The sequence below is a fragment of the Chelon labrosus genome (genome assembly GCF_963514085.1).
Source record: "Chelon labrosus genome assembly, chromosome: 23".
Lineage (NCBI taxonomy): Eukaryota > Metazoa > Chordata > Actinopteri > Mugiliformes > Mugilidae > Chelon > Chelon labrosus.
Genome location: NC_140356.1, coordinates 5,215,294 through 5,236,834, shown reverse-complemented (window position 1 = coordinate 5,236,834; position 21,541 = coordinate 5,215,294). Strand labels below are relative to the sequence as shown.

At 42.1% G+C, this 21,541-nt stretch overlaps 1 protein-coding gene across 1 annotated transcript in view; it reads right to left on the bottom strand.

Moving 5' to 3' along the window:
- The window catches only part of ano2b (anoctamin 2b), a 65,520-nt gene that overhangs the window by 23,271 nt on the left and 20,708 nt on the right, over positions 1-21,541 (bottom strand). The window contains exons 7-21 of the mRNA XM_084573540.1: positions 20,755-20,809; positions 20,609-20,660; positions 17,795-17,850; positions 17,322-17,369; positions 16,424-16,488; positions 14,984-15,118; positions 14,326-14,486; positions 13,479-13,561; positions 12,820-12,906; positions 11,524-11,607; positions 3,044-3,118; positions 2,646-2,847; positions 1,151-1,262; positions 936-993; positions 721-821 (exon numbers count right to left, since the gene is read on the bottom strand). Coding sequence (XP_084429666.1) covers positions 721-821; positions 936-993; positions 1,151-1,262; positions 2,646-2,847; positions 3,044-3,118; positions 11,524-11,607; positions 12,820-12,906; positions 13,479-13,561; positions 14,326-14,486; positions 14,984-15,118; positions 16,424-16,488; positions 17,322-17,369; positions 17,795-17,850; positions 20,609-20,660; positions 20,755-20,809 — 1,374 coding nt within the window. The remainder of the gene's footprint in view (positions 1-720; positions 822-935; positions 994-1,150; positions 1,263-2,645; positions 2,848-3,043; positions 3,119-11,523; positions 11,608-12,819; positions 12,907-13,478; positions 13,562-14,325; positions 14,487-14,983; positions 15,119-16,423; positions 16,489-17,321; positions 17,370-17,794; positions 17,851-20,608; positions 20,661-20,754; positions 20,810-21,541) is intronic.

The window sequence follows — 21,541 nt, the reverse complement described above, 5'->3', positions numbered from 1 at the left end:
AAGACTCCTTATAGATATAGAGAGAACATACTAGAACAGGTGTGTGTCACTGAAAAGGTCCCACCTTTGTATGCACACAGAGGATTGTGGGTGCTTTAACAGCATGGAGGATACATGCACAGTAGGAATGGTAGAAGACTGTCAAACAGAAGAACTCGGTCCATGGTAGAATTTGAAGGATCCTCGACTTTAGAACAGTCCTTTCTTGACTTTGAGAAGGACAGTGTGGTTTTACTGGTCACTTCCCAGATGTAAAAACTTTTAAGGGGTTGAGTGAGAAGCGGTATGTACATGGTATGGCTGAATGTGCTGTGGCTCGCTGATCCCTCCAGACGCCTAATAAAAAAAACAGAGCGTTTGATGGGACTCACCTAACAAGGGGGTCAAGGGGTCAAGCCATTCGTACAGCAGCAGTAACAGTGTAGCCTGAAGCCATAAGGCACATCTGTTGTGTGACAGTTGTTCTAAACAGAACTGACCTCAAAACCTTGGGATTTGCACGGAAAAGGTATTTCACAAGAAAGAGTACCACTGTAACGGCATGAAGGAATGTTATTAAGAGAAGAAAGGGAAGCAGGAATCTGCTAAGCGTGTGTGTCGGAGAATGAGACACGTCAGTGTCTTTTTGGGCTAAGACGAAAAAGTCCTGTTTTAGAGTTTATTACTGATACTCTAAGACTCGAGCGATCTCATCAAGAAAGAGGAAAGTAGTCGACTTACGGGATGCCGATCTCAAAGATGTTGTTCTGGATTAGCTGCTTCCCCAGCATGATGATGCTCAGCTGAATGCACAACTCAATGAGGCAGCCTCCCGGAGCACACTGAGGGACACACATTTACTTTCTCTTATATTTGGACATATACTCACTCTAAATGTATATCTTAATCACTCACAAAGGAGACGAGAACGATAGATTTAAAGAAAAACAGCAAACCTCCTCCATCCGGTAGTCATTAAAGACATACACGTAATTTCCGGGTCGACCTGCAAACCTACAGAAACACAAAAAGACAAGCAATAAGGAAACACTGAACACTCATAAATGTAAGGGTTGAACGTTCCTTTATAGTCTGAGAAAATTCTCTTTAGGAAAATAGAGAATTAATAAACCCACTGCTCAGTATTGAAACAAAGCTTGTGGGGGCTTACCGTCCCTTGAAGAAAGCCACGTAAAAGATGGGTGCATACGCATTCATAAACTTGAGTAAGAAGGCTTTCAGGATGAGACGCTCTTCAAAGTTGGTTTCCGTTTTAGGAATCTCTGAAAAATAGTCGAGGTGAAAGTGTAAGAATGAGTTGGCATGGCATTTTTTTCAGTCAGGAGATCGCAAAGGGTATTTACACAAAAAATTAAATGGTGTGTGACGTAGGTTAATGCAGTGCATCCGTTTGGTTCCTTGTGATTGCACGAGAACCGTGGTGATTCTGTCGGTCCAAATCTTGAACAAAGTTTAAAAAAAAAGAAAAGGATCACCGTGCTAGAAGTAGGTTAAAATATCTCTATGTCTCACCCTCTCTCTCTCTCTCTCTCCCACTCACACACACACTTTCCTCTTTCACACACTTGTACTTCGCATTCGTTTCCTCTATTTCAGAGGTTTTTAATATGAATGTAAACCCCTTGGGATGACTGATGGGACGACTGGAGCGTGAACACATCAAAGTTTTATCAAACTGTCCTCCAAGAAGGAAAGAAAAGTATTCTCTTTCTTACGCAAATACTCACAGATAAAGCTAATGATGACAATTACATATGACATTGCAATGTGTCTGAGTTATCAGAGATCCAATCAGGAACAAGTCACCTGGACAAATACTGACTGATTGCTTTTTCCAGCTAATGGTTTAAGTTTAAATGAACAGTTTGAAGTAGTAAGATACAGCTAAGGGACGTTCATCAGTACCAACTACACAAACTCTGAACTTGTACATTTGGCAGTTAGGACTTGACAATTGAGATTGTGAAGTGTGGACTATGGAGGACAGAGGATGATGTGATTCTGAACCTGGAACAGCAGCGTACTTGATGTCTCCCGGAGGTATTCTGGGATACCTGACTGTACCAAGTCCTAAAAAGTTACCTCCCGATCCATCCTCGGTAAAACGGACAGGGCAAGAGCACATCCGAGTATTTGGACTGTACTTGGTCAGATGCGAACATTGAATTGGGACACTTGGGACATGCTTGGGCTGCAACTGATCATATTTTACACGCCCACAAGAACACAAGTACAGACAAGGACACATTGAGAAATGGAAATGAAAAAAGGATGTGGTTCACCTAGCATAAAGAGCAGGATCAGGGAGAAAAGAGCTAGCCCAGCCGAATGTATGACAAGGCGCCCACCAGTACCTCTAGGTTCAATCATCTTCCATGCAGAAAACATGTGTTTTTAAATGATATATATTATTGTTTTTATAGCAGGACAGAACCAGGTTAACTGGTAGGCTAAAAACGTTGCGCAGTTGCAGCAGTAGACAGGAGAGTGGTATCTTCTCATATAACCCTAGGCAAGAACAAGAATGCTAGGGCTTGTTTTAACAGTTATCAGTTCAGTGTTTTGTGTTTTCACAGTTGGTTAATTGTTTTATGTTCTTGGAGCTGCACTGCTTTAGAGTAAAAGGACTTAATGCATCTCTGTACCTAGCTCAGTTAGCCACAGCGCCACAGCTCCGTAGATTTCATCAAGGATCAGGATAACCACAAGGTTGATGATGACCGCAGTCGCTGTCACTGTCACCCGAACATTGGACTTTATCTCCGGGTCAGGGCTCATCGCCATCAGGGCCGACACTGTGATGCGGTAGACGATGACGCCGAAGACCGCAGAAAACGTCAGCCCAAACTGAGAGCAAAGAAAGATAAGAGAGGGAGAACAGATCAGTCATTATTCACTGACTGCTGTATGTACAGTGACGGGGCTAGAATTAATGGATGTGGGTAAGTCAAATGCTTATTTAAGTACAATAAGTGTGTAACTTTATTTTTCCACCTAAAGCTCTCATCCTTAGACACCATTAACCTGACTTTTATGTACTTACCATAAAGAGGATGGAGGAAACATTGATGAAGTATCCAGGAAGACGGTCTTTCCAGGTCAGCTTCTCTATGGCAGACTGACAAAAAAGATAGTTGGGGGAGGGGGGGGTCTTAATATTGTTGGGAGATCTGAATTTGTGCAGAACACAGAGTCTCCTACATAGACATCTCGCAAGAGCAGGAAGAAAAAAAGCCGTCTCACTCTGCTGATTAAAAAATAAATCTCAGTCACTCATCGGTCTTCCCATTCCCCTTTTCAAATGGTTCGTAAAGACTGACCGGAGAGCTGAAGCAGCAGCAGCAGCAGTAGCACCACCTCCACAGGAAACATTACCACATCTCATAAAAGACCTCAATGGCCCATTTTATAATCTGCAGCCTAACTTTGGAGACCAGCTTGGAACAAATGTTTTCATTCCATAGAACACTCAAATAACCCCAGTTAATGTAATTTACCCATTTTCCCAGGCACAATATGGGAAGGTTTTCTAAGCATTGCTTTAGTACTGAAATGAAAACATATCATAGTATGGACTGATACATAGGAGGAGATTGAGCAGTTCTGTCATTTTTAGTAGATACTGGTATGGTAGGAAGTTATTTACCCAAATTTTTCAAGGATGTCTAAGGATAATGATTGGTGTGTTTGGATAACTTCAAACTCATATATTTACTTGATTTTACTTTAAAATAGTAATTCAATTCTGGGGGGAATACGTGTTGTTGCTCCCCTGTCCAGATTGAGATAATAAGACATCTAACTAACTTTCTATAATCTGAAGCTAACGCTAAGAGGCAGCTTTGTCTAACTAATGTCCAGAAGAGGAAACAGCAAGCATTGCTCTGTCCAGAGGTAAAAACTCCAAATTCTGGTTTGGTCCAGCACAATGGTTTAGTCACATTTCCATTTTTTTATGCATTAAAGGGGAATTACCATTTTTTTACAACCTGGACCTTATTTTTGGCATAATGATCGTTTACTCACCCATATAACTTTGGTGTCATTTGGAGTCATTCGGAAGATATTTGGATCCAGAGGTGCGCCGCGTATATCTTTATAGTGGGAGTGACTGGGGCACCGAAACACAGCCTCTAAATAACACATAATAACACATTTGTTGTTTTTTGGCCAGCTGTTCCTCTCTCTGCCTCTGCATCCTCCTTTCAACAAGCTCCTCATCCGTATACTCTGGCTCAAAACGGTAAGGACGTCCATCTTAAACAAAGTCGTCATCCACAACCTCAGAATCGGAAAAATATTCAGCCATCTTGCAAAAAACTAGCAGTAGCAAATTACAGAAAACAAGCCAACCGTCGCAGAAGCACACGGCACTCAGAGATGACATCATCCAGGTCAGAAGTTAGAAGGTCAATCTACAGACGCCGGATGATGGACTCAACAGGGAATAGCACTAGCGTATCATAACAAAATATTGGTGAAATGAACGAGTTTCGCGGCAGATAATGTGTTATTTAGAGGCTGCGTTTCGGTGCCCTAGTCACTCCCACTATATGGATATACGCGGCGCTCTGCTGGATCCAAATATCTTCCCAGCGACTCCAAATGACACCAAAGTTATATGGGTGAGTAAACGATCATTATGCCAGAAATAAGGTCCAGGTTGTAAAAAACGGTAATTCCCTTTTAAAACCAACAGAATAACTGTCTCCAAGTCGTTATGCTTTGCTAAGCTAACCATATTGTTTCATAGACGGTTTTATTAGATGCCATTAAATAGTTTTGGTTTCCCCATCTAATTCTTTCAAGAGTTTGTCCCAAAATGTCAAATAGTCAATGGATAAAAAGGCATTCAATCAAACACTAGTTGCACTAAAACATCAAGGATCAGTGTCAACCCTGTTGGCAGCAACAACAACACAATCCCCACATGTTCTGGGCTGTTGTCAAATATCTAAACACGATCCTTTTGGCAGATACAACTGTGGGTTCTGGAGACAAAGAGGCAACTAAAGCAGACAGTATAGTCATTCCATATACTTCCTTGACATTTCCTAGACTTTTCTGACTGGCTTTGTTTGTTTCAACACGAAGCAGTGCAAATTCAGGACAAGACGGAAAAGCAAACAATGTTATTGTTCAATTAGCATTAAACTCATTCAAACTGGCTATGTGGACTGAACATTCAATCATTTTGGACGAGCAAGAAAGAAGTAAGGAAGTACTGCAAGAGTTCCAAAACACATTCCTATCATGTATCCAGAAAGGTGCTAAAACATGACTTTTCTCACATCTGTCCTCCTCAGATATCAGTGAGTATGACACGAGTCTTGGTCCTTGGGAAAAGCTGACCTACTTGCGCAAAAAAGGAAAAACAAGCGGACGTGATTAGGTTCTGGTTTGATCTAAGACCAATGCAGCATCTCTATCCTCAGGTATGTGACCCCCCTCACCCCAGCATTAGCGCTTACAGACATATATACTTACATGGACAGGTTCAGGCAGAGGCACAGAGGAATCTCACACACTTGCACACAACACCAAGTGATGGTCAAAGAGTCTGTACAAGCTCAAGGTGTAGTTAACAAACGGACAGCGCAACAACACCATCTAGTGAACACACTGGCATTGTACATCCTGTAATGCAGGGTTCCCCTATTTACAGAGACATATTCGCAACCACAAATCAATACTGCACATTGTTTAATGAATACATGGAAATACAATTGTGTTTGTGGAGTTTGGGGACATAATGTTTTTTTTATTTATGGGAATTTGGATCTGTTGCTTCTCTGATTTATGCTACCCATTCTGGTATTGCTGCGTTTAGGTTTGCTTGATTTTCTTAATGTTGTCTCTTATGATTCATTATAACAACTGATATGTTTTGTATTCTCTGTGGTACTCTTATGTTGGTCATGTCATTGCTTTAAAGGAATTGTCTTTTGTTTGTTTTTTTAATTCTGCAGTGTTTCCTTTTACAGTGTACTTCTGCAATGCTCCTCATAGTTCCCCAGGTGATATCACAGTTTGTAACACCTATAGCTACACCTTTTCATTAAGTGGGTGATCACTGGTACCTACTGAAAGCTAGTGAATGTGCAGCATGAAAGGAATTAAATCTGTATGTGAGCAAGAGTTTTTGTTAATTTACCATTACATCTAACATCTAATCTGAATCACATTGCAGTATCTTGCTTACAGTATTGGCAAAGACAGCCTTTTATGTTTAAAAATCAGTTTGGAAAAATGTGTCTGATGCATTAGGTGTTGTGAATTTTTTTTGTATTTATGTATGTAATTGAATCATATTGGTGCATGTGACATATTTAACGTAAAGTACGTAAAGTATGTAACATACGTATGTAACGTAATGTAAGTTCAACTGCTGGTGTCATGTGATGACACTTGCGTCGACCTTTTAGCTTCCTACTAGAGTTCATCTATCATAGCCAGGACGATTTTTCAAGTATTTCTTCCAGCTTATGCATTAGGACAACTTTATACTCAACTTTATGTTTTACACATTTACTGTTACACCGAACTTCTGTTCAAACATGAGCACTTGCATTGAGTTTTTAAGGAGAATATGCTGCCGGCAGAGGCATCTTTAAATTAAATTTTTCTTTGGAGCCACTGAAAACTGCAAATGAGCCACAAATTAATATAAAGAAATTAGTTTTAAATGCAAACATTTTATTGTTTTAACTTAAATGTGTACACGTTTGCTGTTTCTTAGGCAAGAAGGTCTGGAGCAACATTCAGGCGTCATTAACAGTTGTCTTGCTGAAGAAAGAGCTGTTAAAACAAGAAATTCACAACTTAAACTCCAAAGCAAAAGCATTTAAAGGACTATTTCCAGCATAGAAGCCACTTAAAAATAAAAACCAAAGCCTGAATATGAAACCAAAGCGGCTTCCATTTCCATGCACATCCACCAGTCTCCTTGTTCTCTCTGGACCCACGCTATACGGGATATCAGTTGGATCAACAGCCACGTCCTTTCATGTGAAGGCTTTTGTTGGAGCTCTGTTGTTTTGTTGACTGTGGTCATTAGAGTCTGACTGACTCACCATCTGTGCCCTTGGAGCATGCGGCAGAACTGAGACTTGCCATGTGGGTATCGATGGCGGCGCCTCAACGACGCCGATCCGCCAGATTTTGGCCTCTTCAGTGAGTTCGTCTTACGCTGGTGAAATCTACATCAAGCACCCTTGGAGAATTTGGCCGGTGGTGGAAATTTTCCACTCAAGTGGAGGTAGTTTTTCACCCCAGTTATGTCTCTGGCAGACTAAATATGATGCAAAATAAAGCCAATTAAAGCTACAACAGATATAGAAATATTACTAGCAATGTATATGTGTATTATACTGTTCAAAATAAATAGCTATAATGAGAAGCTGTTTCCAGACACATTATTCCTACCTATTTGCAGACATCGTCTTTAGCTTTACGACAGATCGCATCTTTGCTTGACAAGCAGTTATTAATATAACATTGTACATTTTCTCCTATAAATGATTACATCATATTAAATAATGACGTTTGCAGAAGCTGTTAAAGGTTGATGAGAGATGGAAGGCAACTAGCTACATATCTGCGCACTTGTGTGCATTCGCTTTCCTGATCAACATTCCACAGGCGCTACATTAGGTCTGACGGTTAACTGAACTTAATTAAGCATTCAGATTTGTTTGTTTGTATTCTAACATTGCCATGAGTTCAAAATTACTTGTGCTCAGAGGAGGCTTCAATTTGTGTTGCAGGAGCACAAACAAATCTTAGCAGTAATTTAAATTAACTTACCGAACTGTCTTCCGCAAAGGTGTTGAAGCTTGCAGGAAACACCTTTGTTTAAAATTAAACAACTGAACAGCAGTTAGTGCATCTGTGTGTGTGCACTCAGAGGATGATGATGATATAATGAAGAACCGAGCTGTACAGTAATATTCAACTCCAGAGACTTCTTTAATTATTATTTTTACCACTTTGCAAACTACCATATGCTGACGATGAACTATTATACCTCTGAGTCAGCGGTGGGCATAAAATTAACGTCCTCTCAGTTGGCTTTATAGGTACATGTTAATAACTGGACGCCGCAATATGTCCCATCACCTTGCCTCTTTAAACTTTAGATTTAACACGTTGTGTACAGGCCTGAACATGCTAAAGGATATCTTAGCAATGGCTTTCTCTATCTTTCACCCACATATAGGTTGATAAATCTAAGCGACTAATATCAAAGGACAATAAAAAAAAGACCTTCAGAGTGAATGTGTATGTGTGTGTATGATGGTTGGTGGGGGCAGCCATCAGAGAGAGAGGTAGTAAATGGGTCAGGTGTTATATTTGGCTAGTAACGTCCACAGAGGACAGCCTGACAAAGCCTTCATCTCGTGTCAGACTCACTGACAACTTTTATTTCTCTTCATCATTCCCTCCCTGTCTTCACTTTTCCAAAACACTTCAATCAATCAGCTAATAGAGTAATCAATAAATTATTATAATGAAAGCTAATAAAGTGTTGTGCTGAGATGCGACATGGTTTCCAATTATCCAGACACATTCAGGACTAGGACGCAGTCACACAAAAGCTGTGTCCAGAACCTCTCCTTTACAGCAGGGTGAACTATATTTAGCCCTTTATTTAAATGTCTGAATTCTGAAGGTGAAAATTATGCATCCTGCACGGCCGTCACAAATTCCCACAATGGAATAAAAAGCGTGTGCTCTACTTCCTGCGGACAGTCCCACAATTCAAAGTGTGTCACGTTAATGAATGTGATTCCACAGTGCCAGTGATGCTACTATAGAATATGCCTTTTATGTAGAGAAGGGTGACTAAGAGTGGGGACATTTAAAAATCATCTGCAAGCTCTGTAAGAGCCTGGCAGAGGCTTGGTACTAATTATAAAAACCAGACGATTCGAGTGGTGTTCCAGCTAATGTTTAAAATTAAATTCAAAATCCTGTTTATCTTTTCCGGTGCGCCTGTCTGCCCTAGTTCAAAAACTGATTTGACAAGTTGTGACAGAGATGTCTGTCTGTCCCTGTAGATGAGACATGGCCTCAGCTAATAAATAAACCAGAAAAATGTCCATCATATTATGTCAAAACACTTTCCCCATGTCAGTGTAGCCCATGATTTATCCTGTTCAGCAGTCTATACATGTATGAAATACGTGCTGTACATTAGCAGCTTGATTTAAAACTTGAAAAAATGTGCAACATGCAGTACCTACTGGATACATGCAACATCAATTTTGAAATACCATCTCTTGATTTGCTCCTACAGCGCATTTCCCCGTCTCAGGTAACAAATCAAACCGTTCAAGTGTGTGTGAGAGGGAGAGTTCTGTGTCGCCATAGTGACGGTCACTAATCTTACCCCTGGCTTCCTGCCCAGCATGCATCACTCCCACTCAGCCGGCCTCCCTCTGGTTCTCTCCATCCCTCCACTTCTCCACAAGTCTCTCTCTGTTTATCTCCCTTTTGTCTTGTTCGCTTTGTCTTTTTCCAAAGTCTCGACTCTTTGTTGAAAAGCTCCGGAAGTTGTCGCAAAGAACAATGGGGCCCAAGCAGCAGGTGCGGGGATAAAGTTATGCCACTCATTTAGCAATTTAACGTTTGTCTTCTCGCAGCAGACGTGTTGTCGTATCACAAAAGTTCCAGGTGTAACTGATAATATTAACTGACGGTGACTCTGTTGGATCCACCAGTGAGTCGGCCATTAGTAAAGCGGTCACTTACATTCATGTCTAATCAACCAAAATACCCACAGAGAGAAAGGTTTTACAGAAAGATTAAGAAACTACTAGATTATTATAATATTTTGATACAGGACCACAAAACTGAAACATAAGATCGGTATAAATTTCTATTATGTGGCTGCCAACAAATTCCACAAAAAGACCAACAAAAAGCTTCTAACTAAGCTGCCCAGATCTATAAAATCTGACTGATTGATTTCCAAACCTCAAGAAGGTCTTATCGAACATGTGCCATCATTGAGTCAGTGTTAGATAATGAATAATTGTAGCTTCTGTCTGCATCTGCTAGCTAACCTACATGGACACAGTGTAGGTGTGGACCTGCCATATGTTGACTGTGAGCTGCAGCAGGTGAAAGCGTCAATTAAAGGAAAGCAAGTCGAATTCAACGGGGGGTTCAGGCGAGGCCTCCGCCCTGCCTTGTTGCTCAGTTTATAACCGTGAGACTAGACTGCAGTGATTTCGTCACACGGATTAGCTTAATTAGTTGTGCAAACAGGACTAGCATGCTTTCGGTCTATTCTCAGCCCAGGATTAATTCAACTTCGGTTTCTAAGGAGCATTTACAGAGGCTGGATGGTGTGCAGACTGTGGGATTGAGTCTAAATTAACCTGCACTGTCCAAGTTCACAGTGGAGTGCTATGGCACGGAGGAATAACATATCAGGCCTTTGTTTTAGCGTTTAGCTATGAGATTTGTTGACAATGAGTGAAGTATGCAGTACTTTACCCTGGCGTATTTATAAGAATAAGAGTCAGAGATTAATACTAATACGAAATGAACAGAGGTGGGCAGCATTTTAATAAAGTTCGCTTCTCGTATCTTGTACTTTTGGCAGCCGATTCAACATGGGTCCTTAAGGCGATCGGCTGACTTCCCACCAAAGCGAGAAAGAAAGGGAATTTTTCCTCAACTACAGTGCTTGCTAGCTGTCTCTGAATGTCATTGCTGTCCACATGCCTGTGATTATCATGCAATCAGCAGTAAAAGGTGCTCCATGGAGAACGACTGGCCTGATCCTTTGGGTCGATTCCAAGATGGCTGCAAATCGCCCAAAATGGATTGTTCTCATAGACTCTCCTATTGTTGTTGTTGTTGTTGTTTTTTTTAATTGCATGTGCTCCAGTGCAGTCTGAATGGGTGACGTTCCATTCTGCCTTCAGGTCTGTCTGTCTGTCTGCCTTCAGGTCTGTCTATCCAGTCCTCTTTAAATATGTCTTTAAAGGTTATGAAGGCAATGCAACTAGATAGTCAGTTCTGGCAATTCTGACTTCTCCACACACCACACGAACAATCTAACATGCCCAATCAGGATGATTATGAGTGTTTAACAGCTAGATTCATTATTCAAATCATGCCCAAAGTAAACTCATAACAAATAAACTCACGTAGGACAAGAAATATGGGATATGCAAGACAATCCTTTGGTCCACTTTAATCAAGAAACATGTATTTAAGTCATGGTTTTAAGTTGAAAAGATTACCAAGCTTGAGTTCACTGTTGTAAGCAAGAAATTGCAGAAAGTTGCACAGACAAGTACCTGAAACTGAGAAGAAGCCGAGACTGTAGCAGCCAGAGGATGGGACAGGAAGAGAAGAACAGATAGACAATAGCCTGCAGAAGGGGAAAATAAAGGAAGGGCAAGAAGGCGAGAGGACGAGGAAGGGGGAGGCGGAGAGGAAGAGGAAGATGAGGAGGAAAGGAGCAGGAAGGAGAGGACAGGTGAAGCTGCGGAGAGGAGGGGTTACCGGCATTCCTGCAGCCATGGCAGACAGTAGTTTTTGTCTCCATCTGTCCTTCCCTGTCACTGTCCCATCCTCCTGCTTCTCTGGCTGCAAGACAGAGGGACAGGTTACACACACACACACGCCCGCCCGCGCAAACACGCACACACATATATGTACATAGACACACATACTGTATGTATACACACATGAAGACAATGCTTGTGCAGAGACGTAAGGACATGGTCCTGCCTTTGTCTGGTTTATTGTGATAATAGAAAAAACTGTCCACAAACTAACTGATGTATTTAGCATTGTCTGTTATGTGAAAGCAGGAATACCACCTCCAGGTGTTATACTTCCACCAACCAGTCAATCTGCAGAATATTATGGCGTAACAGCGACCTTTTAACCTTGTCGATATAAAATGTCATGTCATCATTAGGGCTTATTTGTGTTACATTTTGTCATAATTGGGAGTATGAACTCCAGTTATGGGCTATGATGTGTCCCATGAGTCGCAGTGACCTTTGATCGACAAATCGTAATTGCTTTACCCTCCAAGTCCAAGGGGGACAGTTCTTTCCAGGTTCTCTCCTGAGATTTCACGTTCTCAAGAATGGGACAGACACTATGCGTCCGTATGGACAGTAAAACCCAAAGGCATAATAACAGGGAACCGTCAGTAGCCCTGGTATAACTGAATACGATCAACTATACAAATACATATAACTCAGTGGTGCTTTTTCCATTTCTTGAAACACAATGAGCAGGTGCCACACATTTCCCTACAACCCAAGAAGAGAACTGTACTTCAAACCCCAGATCAGGTCTTGGGATGTTGTAGCCATGATCCATGCATCATATGACTTAGATCCTGCCTCACTCTGACAGAGACAGGAAGTCATTTGCTGCCACTACAAGTTAATGTGGGTCAACAGGACCCCCATACGACTGACCCGATTTACGCGGAGAATCTAGATCATTCCCAACCATTGGATTAACTCGGTAATGTTTGCCACACACACTGGTAACCAAACTATCTTCATCATTGGGAAACACCCAGTTCCAACTGTGAAGGCTGAGTGAGGTGGAGTAGTTTCACGAGTGACTGATCCCACAGAATTAATGTACAGTCTAGTATTTCTCGGCAGAAAAGTGTATTGCTGTATAATACCTTTCCATTAGTACTGCTGACAGCCAGGTCCAGCTACATAAGAGAGTACAATTCATATTTTGTTCATGCTTCATTATCCAAACACGCCACACTTCAGATGAAAAGCTTGACGGGGAACTTAAGTAAAAGAGTTTCGTGCCTACCTCACTCTTTTTCTTCTTTTTCTTCTTATTTTGCTCCCTCTGTCTTTTCTGAAGCAGGATGGTCTCGTATTTTGGCCTGGGATGTTCCTGAAGCAAAAAAATGATGGAGGAAGGGTTGAATTTGAGGACGCAATGCAAACACGTGTGTGAGTAATATAGCATGTCCTTCAGGTGGCCAGGAGGTATCATGTCTGGCTTTGATCCCAAAACCATGACAACAGTTTATCCCTACTCTTAAGCAAGTGTTGTAGTTGCCTTCATAGTCAAACCTCAAACGAGTGAGGGGCTTAAATGGACCAATGCTCTCCTAGGTAACCTCTTGTAACCAAGTGAAATCCTCCAGTCTAAAACTGATCGAACAGACTAGGGACCTGTTACCCAGGTCAGTCACCCTGGAGAGGGTGATAGCAGTGTTACATTCCACCTCCAAATGTGGAGCTTGTTGCTCTCTATACAATGTTGTTTTGGGGAGTCATTAGCAATCGACCTATACTGACGTTTATGTATATCTGAGTACTAGCCTTAAACAAACTGTATTTGGAAATGTTCTTATAAGGCATAAACGCTTTTTGAAACTTTTGAACACTGGACAAATATTCACCGGAGTTGTACACAAGTGTCCAACACGTACATGTAGGTTCCAAATGTCCAGTACGTACCTCGTCCTCCTCGATGCCTGTCAGGTCCCAGCTGAAGCTCAAACTGATCTGACGGCGCTTCCAGTGTTCCAGGAACAGCACGGCTGCACAATAACACAAACACAAAGAAGGCTTAACAACCTATGATAGTTTTGATGATACATATGACAGATGCCATTATTGTGCTGATTACTGATCTGATTGCTGAATCAAAGCTTAAGAGTTGTACCACATGGATGATGTACCACACTGATTTACATCCTGTAGTCATTGTAATATATCCAAAGAACATTTTCAATGTTTCCTGTTTAATTTTACAAGGATTCCTTATTCAAAATTGTGCAAATTCACGACACAGGTGAAATAACTGAGTAGTAAAACCTTTATCCTTTATCAACCTTTTATCTACAGAGCTCATTGAATTTTGACAAAATACGTTAACCTTCCTAGTAGCTAGCAGCAGCCTCAGCTTGCTATTTTGCTCATTTTCACCAACAAGATTATTTTAAATTAAATTAAAATGAATTGACATTGCTTCCATTTTCCTGGTGCTAGACGATGCTGATGCTGAACAGCCCACATGCTTGCACAAGTTTGAAGAAAAAAACAAGAAAACGGAACAAATCAACTGTTTATTTTGCGCAAAGATATTTAAAAAAAAAACTTTTTATTTTTGTGTGAGTTAACCTTTAAATAAGCTGTTTTAGCCTATTGCTGTCAGCACGACTTGAGGTGAAGGAGGTCATGAGACACACTCAGCCCACCTGCTCCCTTCCTCTCTCTCTCTCTCACACACACACACACCCACACACACACACACACACACACACACACACACACATGCACTAAAGCACACATGTAACCTCACCCCACAGAGACATGAAAATGGCGAAGAAAACGGTGGCGGGGTTATCGAAGAGGTGTGAAGCCCTGGCGGTCCCGCAGGCAGTGCTGAGATGCCAGAAGTCACAGGCCCCGTCACACAGTGGACACATGGTGAAATTGAGACGCTCGTCACACATCTCCAGGCTGAGGGGAGAGGAAATCAAGACTCAAGTCACACAGAGTCAGTCTTGGCAAAAAGGCCAAGAGTTTCTTGTGTCTGTTACATTTCCACTATAAGAAATGAATGGAAGTTTTAACGCATAAGCACAGTACCAGCTTCTCTACTTCGACCTTCTTCATACTACCCTGAATACGTAGGCTGAATTATCAACCTTTTGCTTCATGACACACATACACAGTGCCAGCCGTACCTTCTGTGTACCTCCCACACAACCCTGACTAAAGCCAGATACAGCAGGTATCCGGGCAATCCCTGTCTAGTGTGTGAGTGTGTGTATGGGCATGTGTGCATGCATTAAAATTGTGGTGGGAAGGAAACCTTAATTTTCTGCACTCTGGTAATGTTGTCATTATCCATTCTGCATTATGTTTTTTTGGAAACGTCTATACTTAAAACGAAATGCCAGATGATTTTCTTCCACTAATGGAAATCTCTGAAGTGTCTTTCTTGGTGTGTGTACCTGGGTATGTTAGTATCCACTGTCGCCACCCCGTAGCCAAACACAATGATTCCCACTATGGAGGCTGGTACGAGCAGCTGAGTGTAAACACCGAGCCACGCGAAGTACAGGCCGATCTTCTCCCCAAAGTACTTCCTGTGGGTTGGAGGTCAGGCATTAAGAGGGGAACTGTGGAGCATTAAGCAGCACACAACACAGGTGTGACAACAGAACAGAATGTTCCTAAAACCACCTTCCTAATATAGTGTAGGTCTCCCTTGTGCCTGCAAAACAGTTGTGACTCATCAGAGAATAAACATGGGCCTTCAGAGGGTGTCCTGTGGTGTCTGGAAACAGGAAGTTGTCCGTGGGGGCCTTTGGGTCCTATGGGTTGAGGGGAGGGGCTTCTGTGGGATGATCCACAGAAGCCCCTCCCCTCAGTCCATAGGGGAGGGATGATGTACCACACTGATTTACAATGGGTGGTACATGTCTAAGTGACAACCACACAAAAGCCAGGTCCAAAAGTTTCTCTGCAGAACATTGGATTGTCACAAGATGGTCAATGTTATTTACTCCTCTTCATTTTGTGTGTCATGCTACACATTTTAAACTCTACACATGTCATTCTCCAAAGAATTTGCATGGCAAGAAGACATTCTGTCCTAAAAAGGCTACAACTTTGGAAGCTAGCTTTTCGATTTGGTCAAATGGTTTTGGTCAAATATCTATCTGGACCCCAGCCCTCGAGCCTTGTGTGAAAGAGTGTTCAGATTAGTCTTGAAGCCTCCTTTAAGTGTGAACATTCTGTGCCTGGATTCTGTATCTTAAGTTGCTGTCCAACGTCTTCAGTGGACTCCTGCTGAGACAACACCTGTGGAGGATCCTGATCGGTAGTTCATTTAAGTGGAGGGCAGAACGTGGTATTACGTCGCTGTACTGTACTTAGACGGTGAATTCATCCGCAACGGAGCTCCACTTATACCTTCTCCGAGTCTGCACCTATATTCTTCCACCTAACCCAAGGGTTACCTGACATTCATTATACAGTTGACTTTGGGCTTTAAGTTAAGTTTTTCTACTTCTAGTTATCCTGCACAGTTGTACATAACCATAACTGTGTTATGTCTCCTAAAAGGCTGGGCCAGTAAAAATTAAAAATCATGACCAACATGGTAAGTGTGACTAATAAATGTTCCAACTCCAAAGTCCTTTTAGATTTGGCATTCATAGTTGTGCAGGGAAGCAATGTTGGTGACCGTAGATGATTTCAAGTCTCTCTGTGAACTACACTAACCATGATGCACTGCACCCACCATAGCGAGACAGTGTGTCTTTTGCTTATCAGATTTGATATGTATGTGACGGTTAGCATGAGCGATAAATAAGATGAGACTCAAACATGAAGGCCTGAAGGACGTGTTGGTGATTTCCCCCACGCTGGCGCTGCGCTCACATTACCTGACGAGATCAATGGGCTGGTACTTGTAAAAGGCTGAGTATCTGGCCCACTCTTCATGCAGAACCTGACAACAGAGACAGAGCGAGAGAGACAGAGCCAGTGTGGGTGTATGTTGTAAGTTGAAGATGATTCTCACAGGCAGGTCTGATCTGGAGGCAGGAACGTTCTGATTGGTCGAATCAAACCTCGGTGGAGGTTTAGCCACAGAGCTGCCGTGCAAGTAACATTATCCTGAAGCCAAGTGAAACACAGTAAGAGAGGAGGAAGATGGTATTATGGAAGTCGGGTGCTAGAAAGCACAACAAGGTATCTGGTTTATGCAGTTGGATTAGGCTGCAGACTGTTAGGTCATAACTGCGTTAAATATGAGGATAAAGAGGCACCTTTTTCATTTATATTTTAAACATATTTCTTCTTTATTTCCATTGTGCTAACCTCCTCTCTGAAATTTGAGTCCGTTTTTTTTCCACCCTCTGAGAAATGTTTACCGAACTTAAACTCCAATCTGTGACAGTGTCGGACAGATGGGAAGATGAAGAAGTCTCAGAAGGAAGAGGGAAAAAAAAAACATAGGAGGGCGACACAGACGAAAGCAAAGTGGTTTAGAAAAGTGAAGGCTCCCTTGCTTTTCTGTTGTTAGTTTAAAGGTCCTGCACGGAGGACTTTTAGCTGAGAGACATTTCCGTCTTAATGGCCGCCCAGCATCTCTTAATGTCACTTTCTGAAATAGTAGAGCAGGGCGGATGAACATGAGTGGCTGTCTGTGGTGGTGATCTTTTGTTTTTGTTCATTACAGATGGAGAGGAGGAGGAGGAGGAGGAGGAGGAGGAGGAGGAGATAGAAATAGTGGAGATGTAGAGACAGGGAGGGAGATTAATGAAAGGGGAATCAGCGCACCTGTCTGTCGTTCCTCTCCTCAAGGTGTCCAATGACCTTATAGTCACCCTGAGGAGAGAGAAAGAGAGGGTCACAACCACGAGCACGCACAAATGAACACACTCGCACACATAAACTGTACAGATAGACTTCCACTAATATCCTGTGCCAACATAATGAAACACTGTCCAGTGATTGTTCCTTGTTCGTGATCTAATGTGCCTGAAAACAGCCTCAGCATTTGAGAATATCAGCGTTAGCCTCTCTTTTAAAGGAGAAAGTGGCTCTTGATTAAGACAAACGAGCGACAATACTCAGTAGCACCTGCTCTACACGACATCGCCCGTTAGACAAAGTAATGAGAAGCATCACAACAGTGAATGGCTGACTGTGACTCGGGCTCCGAGAGAGTTTCCAATCGCTGAAAACTGAATTACAGAGTAGCACATTAAAACCTAGTGGCATCTCACGGGGCGTCCAAACCTCAGACTCACATCGTGCAGAGGGAAGGCGGAGTCATACACGCCTTTAGCTATCAATGTGCTGATACCTGGAAAAAAAAGAGAAAGAAGAGCACACACATAAGATGACCTCATATGTTAGAAATTCACAAGTGTCAACATATTTACTCTTACATACAGCTAAGGATTGAGGTTAGACCAAATGTATTTTACATCTGCAGTTCTGGTAGGATTTTTGATTGGATCCCTGTGAGTCAAATTCTTCCTAAGATAGTTTAGACCACCCGGATCCAGGATGCGGAAGGAAATAAAGCGAAAGCCGGCGTAAAATAGCACCTTTTGCGCCTAGCACCTTCAAGCGTTTGATCAAAATCACCCAATTTTCTCCTCATCACAAAAGGAACGGGGCTTTTCCTCTACGTTCCACCGCGGTACAACCTGTTGCGGCACATGGTTTGCTAAGCCGTGCCATCTGGAACGTCGTCTTGGCAGGTGATCGGATGAATCTCACGGCAATCACAGGCTAAATCGGATCAACACAAGTTATGACAAAGTAGGAGAGAACTTTGAAAGCTACCAGGAAGTCAGTGTAGCTAGCTATGTTGTCATCATGCTCTGTGAATTTTGAAGTCTTTGAAGATGCGCCAATAGATGATTGGTCCACACAACTATGGATCGGCTTTGGATATTGTTGTGTGAGAATCCAATGTCCTTATAAGTTAAAGTATGATTATGGAGAAAACAAAATCCAGCTGTATCAGCTACTGCAGCGGCAGCACATTCGATCGGAGCCTGCGCCCTTTTTCAGCGTCAGGCAGGTTGGGACTGGCTTAGGTGCCGCCTTTCGCCTTTGGAAACTTTCATGTGTGAAGTGATGGGTTGCCCTGTTGATGTCAGGGCTGACACTGGCACATCAGATGACCTGGCATACACAACTGGCTCTGTCATCAGAGTAATTAATCAATTAAATATCACTGCGTCAAAGGGGAGTGGGAACTATGCAGCAATTAGCTGTGCTTTTCATGACTGACAAGCACACACACACACACACACATAAGCGAATGCACGAATGCTCCCTCAATGGCTAGAAACGACCTAAACTCCCAAAGGAACATGCTTCAATCTCAGTCTGGCCCAGGAAAGCATGACCCACTTGTAGAGGAGATGGAACAGCTACAGGGAGAGTGTGCTCTGTGTGTGTGTGCTTGACAAAAGGTATACACCGAGAATGAAGAGAAAAGAGGTTAAAGAGACGGAACTCTATTTTCTCTCCCCTTCTTCCCCTGCAGCTCTGTCAGTACCCGCTGGCTGAGACCTTCTGCTGTGATGGGCAAGCCAACCAGACATATGGTGGACACTGGAAGTGAAACGGGTGTCAGCTCATTTCTATAAGGGACTGATGGGCGTCATGAGTCAACAGTAAGAAGAGATCTGTTATTTGTTGATGGTGAATGTCCTGCAGTCACTACATGAAATACCCAAAGAGGTTTATTACAGAAGACCCATATTGGACATATTGTTCAAGCACAGTGAAGTCCCTTCATACATATGGCTTTGCCTTCTCAGTAGACATAGTACTAATATGCTTACAAAAGTAATAAACAACTGACACTGATGATGAAGTAAGCCTGGACTTTTAATTACTCATTGTCCCTGTGGACGTCTGCGGTTGAAGGAAATGCTAATGAGCAAAGACGGTTTTCTAGGAACATACTGAGGGGAATACATGGTTGCTACAAGGCAACCCTTCCCAAACCCATCAAGGTTAAAAAAAAAAAAAAAAAAAAAAAACTGGTGCCATCCAATTATCCATCTATTGACCCTGTGTGTGAAACCAGCTGAGCCTTACTTCACCACCTCCCTGCAGGTAACACCTTCCAGTAAACCTGCACTCTACTAAATGTAGTCCAGTTGTGTTTGAGCACATTAAATTTAGCCTGCAGTGCCTCAGATGTTCCACATGTTTTCAACCTCTTTAACTTTTTAATGCCATCCTCATAAAAATGTGGCATAGAAAGTGCTCTTAAGAGTGATCGTTTCCACGCATAAACCTTGCCAAGACCTGACAGGACGCTGATTAGTCTGCACCTCTGCGGATTAGCTACAAATGCATCTCAAAGCCTGGCAAGATGTACTGAAGTACTGATGTACTGATGATTTTGTGAACTTGTGAATCTCGCAAGATCTGGGTGCCCTGAAAGTTAAGCGGAGATGTATACCCAAATTAAAAGCTCACATTTTTTGGTCAGAAGGAGAAACAACTACCTTTAAACATTATGAACAACACACATATCAACGAGTTTTGAGATATGTGCAAATATCGTTAACCATTTAAACAGTTTAGTAGGAATATTGTTTCTTTTTGTTCTTCTTTGGAATAAAATAACAGTTTTTGTGCATGTAAACATGGTTACTGACTCAGCTGTTACCTGATCCGTTGCAAGGATGGGGGAAAAAAAACCCCACATCCTGTGTCAAGCTTTGACATAGTGCTCTTGTAAACTGACCAAAGGGTCATAAGGCCTAGTATTAAATCAATACAGGTAACTACCTAAGGTATTTAGTCAGAATGCATCACAGTCTAGACATCACTTCACTGTATTCTGTTGTATATTCCACTATTTGGAGGCTGCTTGCCAAGAGAGGTTAATAAGGTAATCCTTTATTTTGGACTAGAACAACATAATAGAAAATTCATTGGCTTTGGTTAGACACACGTGCCTCCAGCGATCATATTAAACCTAGGCTACATCCATCTAATGTAATTCATTTACTCAATGGTAAAGGCCAAGGCTCAGCAGACCCCTCCTCAAGTATCTTATACGTTGAACCGTTCGGGATCCTCACCTATGGTTTGACAGGTCCGTACACACACCGTCCGTCTCAGGATCTCATACACCTGGGGATGATTTGAGTTTGTTAGAATGGAAGTCTGAACTAATCCTGGACAAAAACACCAATCAGGAGGTGGACACCTCAAAAGGAACACTTACTATTCTGCCCCTCGTAGCGTTGTCGAAGAATGTGTCTTTAGATGTGATGTTGTACCTGAAAGAAGCACAACCAGGAAATTAAAGACAGCAGAGTAAGTCATTGTGACCGAGTAATCCTGTCAAGACCTTGGCTTGGGAGGAACCTTATGCTAACACTTTACTGGACACTTGTAGAGTTGTTATAGGACCTTATTTCTCAAATAATGTTGATCACCTGTATGTCGTACAGTCTGACATAAGGCTAGGGATACTTGTGCCATAGTTGTCAGCACATAGGACAGTCCACAGTAAAACAATCAATGAAATCTTGTTTTAACAAGGCTAACCTGAGAAGCAAATCAAACTGCTCCATAGCAGACAGTGTATGCCTCCTTGAAGAATTTAACAGTAGTACAATCCCTTTGAACCAGACCAAGTGTTTGGTTTTAAGAGCTCAAATTTAGCCAAGTATACCTTCAAAAGTAACATAGGTTTGCTTTAAATTTAAAAAATATAACCTGCTTTCTAACATGAAGGAAGGTCGGATGAGTGTGCGTAGACAAGAGTGTATCACTAAGGGTGCTTTCACACTTTGTTGTTGTTGTTCAGAAACCAGTTGCGTTTATCTCTCAGGTCAGGTTTGTTTGGGCTGGTGTGAACACAAATGAACGATCTGAGCCCAGTTAGAAAGTCTCCACACGATTGCAATTGCTTCCGGGAGCAGTTAGTTTGCAGTGTAAACACACATTACCCACAGACTGATACAACTGCGAGACAGTTTATCTGATGCGTCTCTGGAAGATTGGGC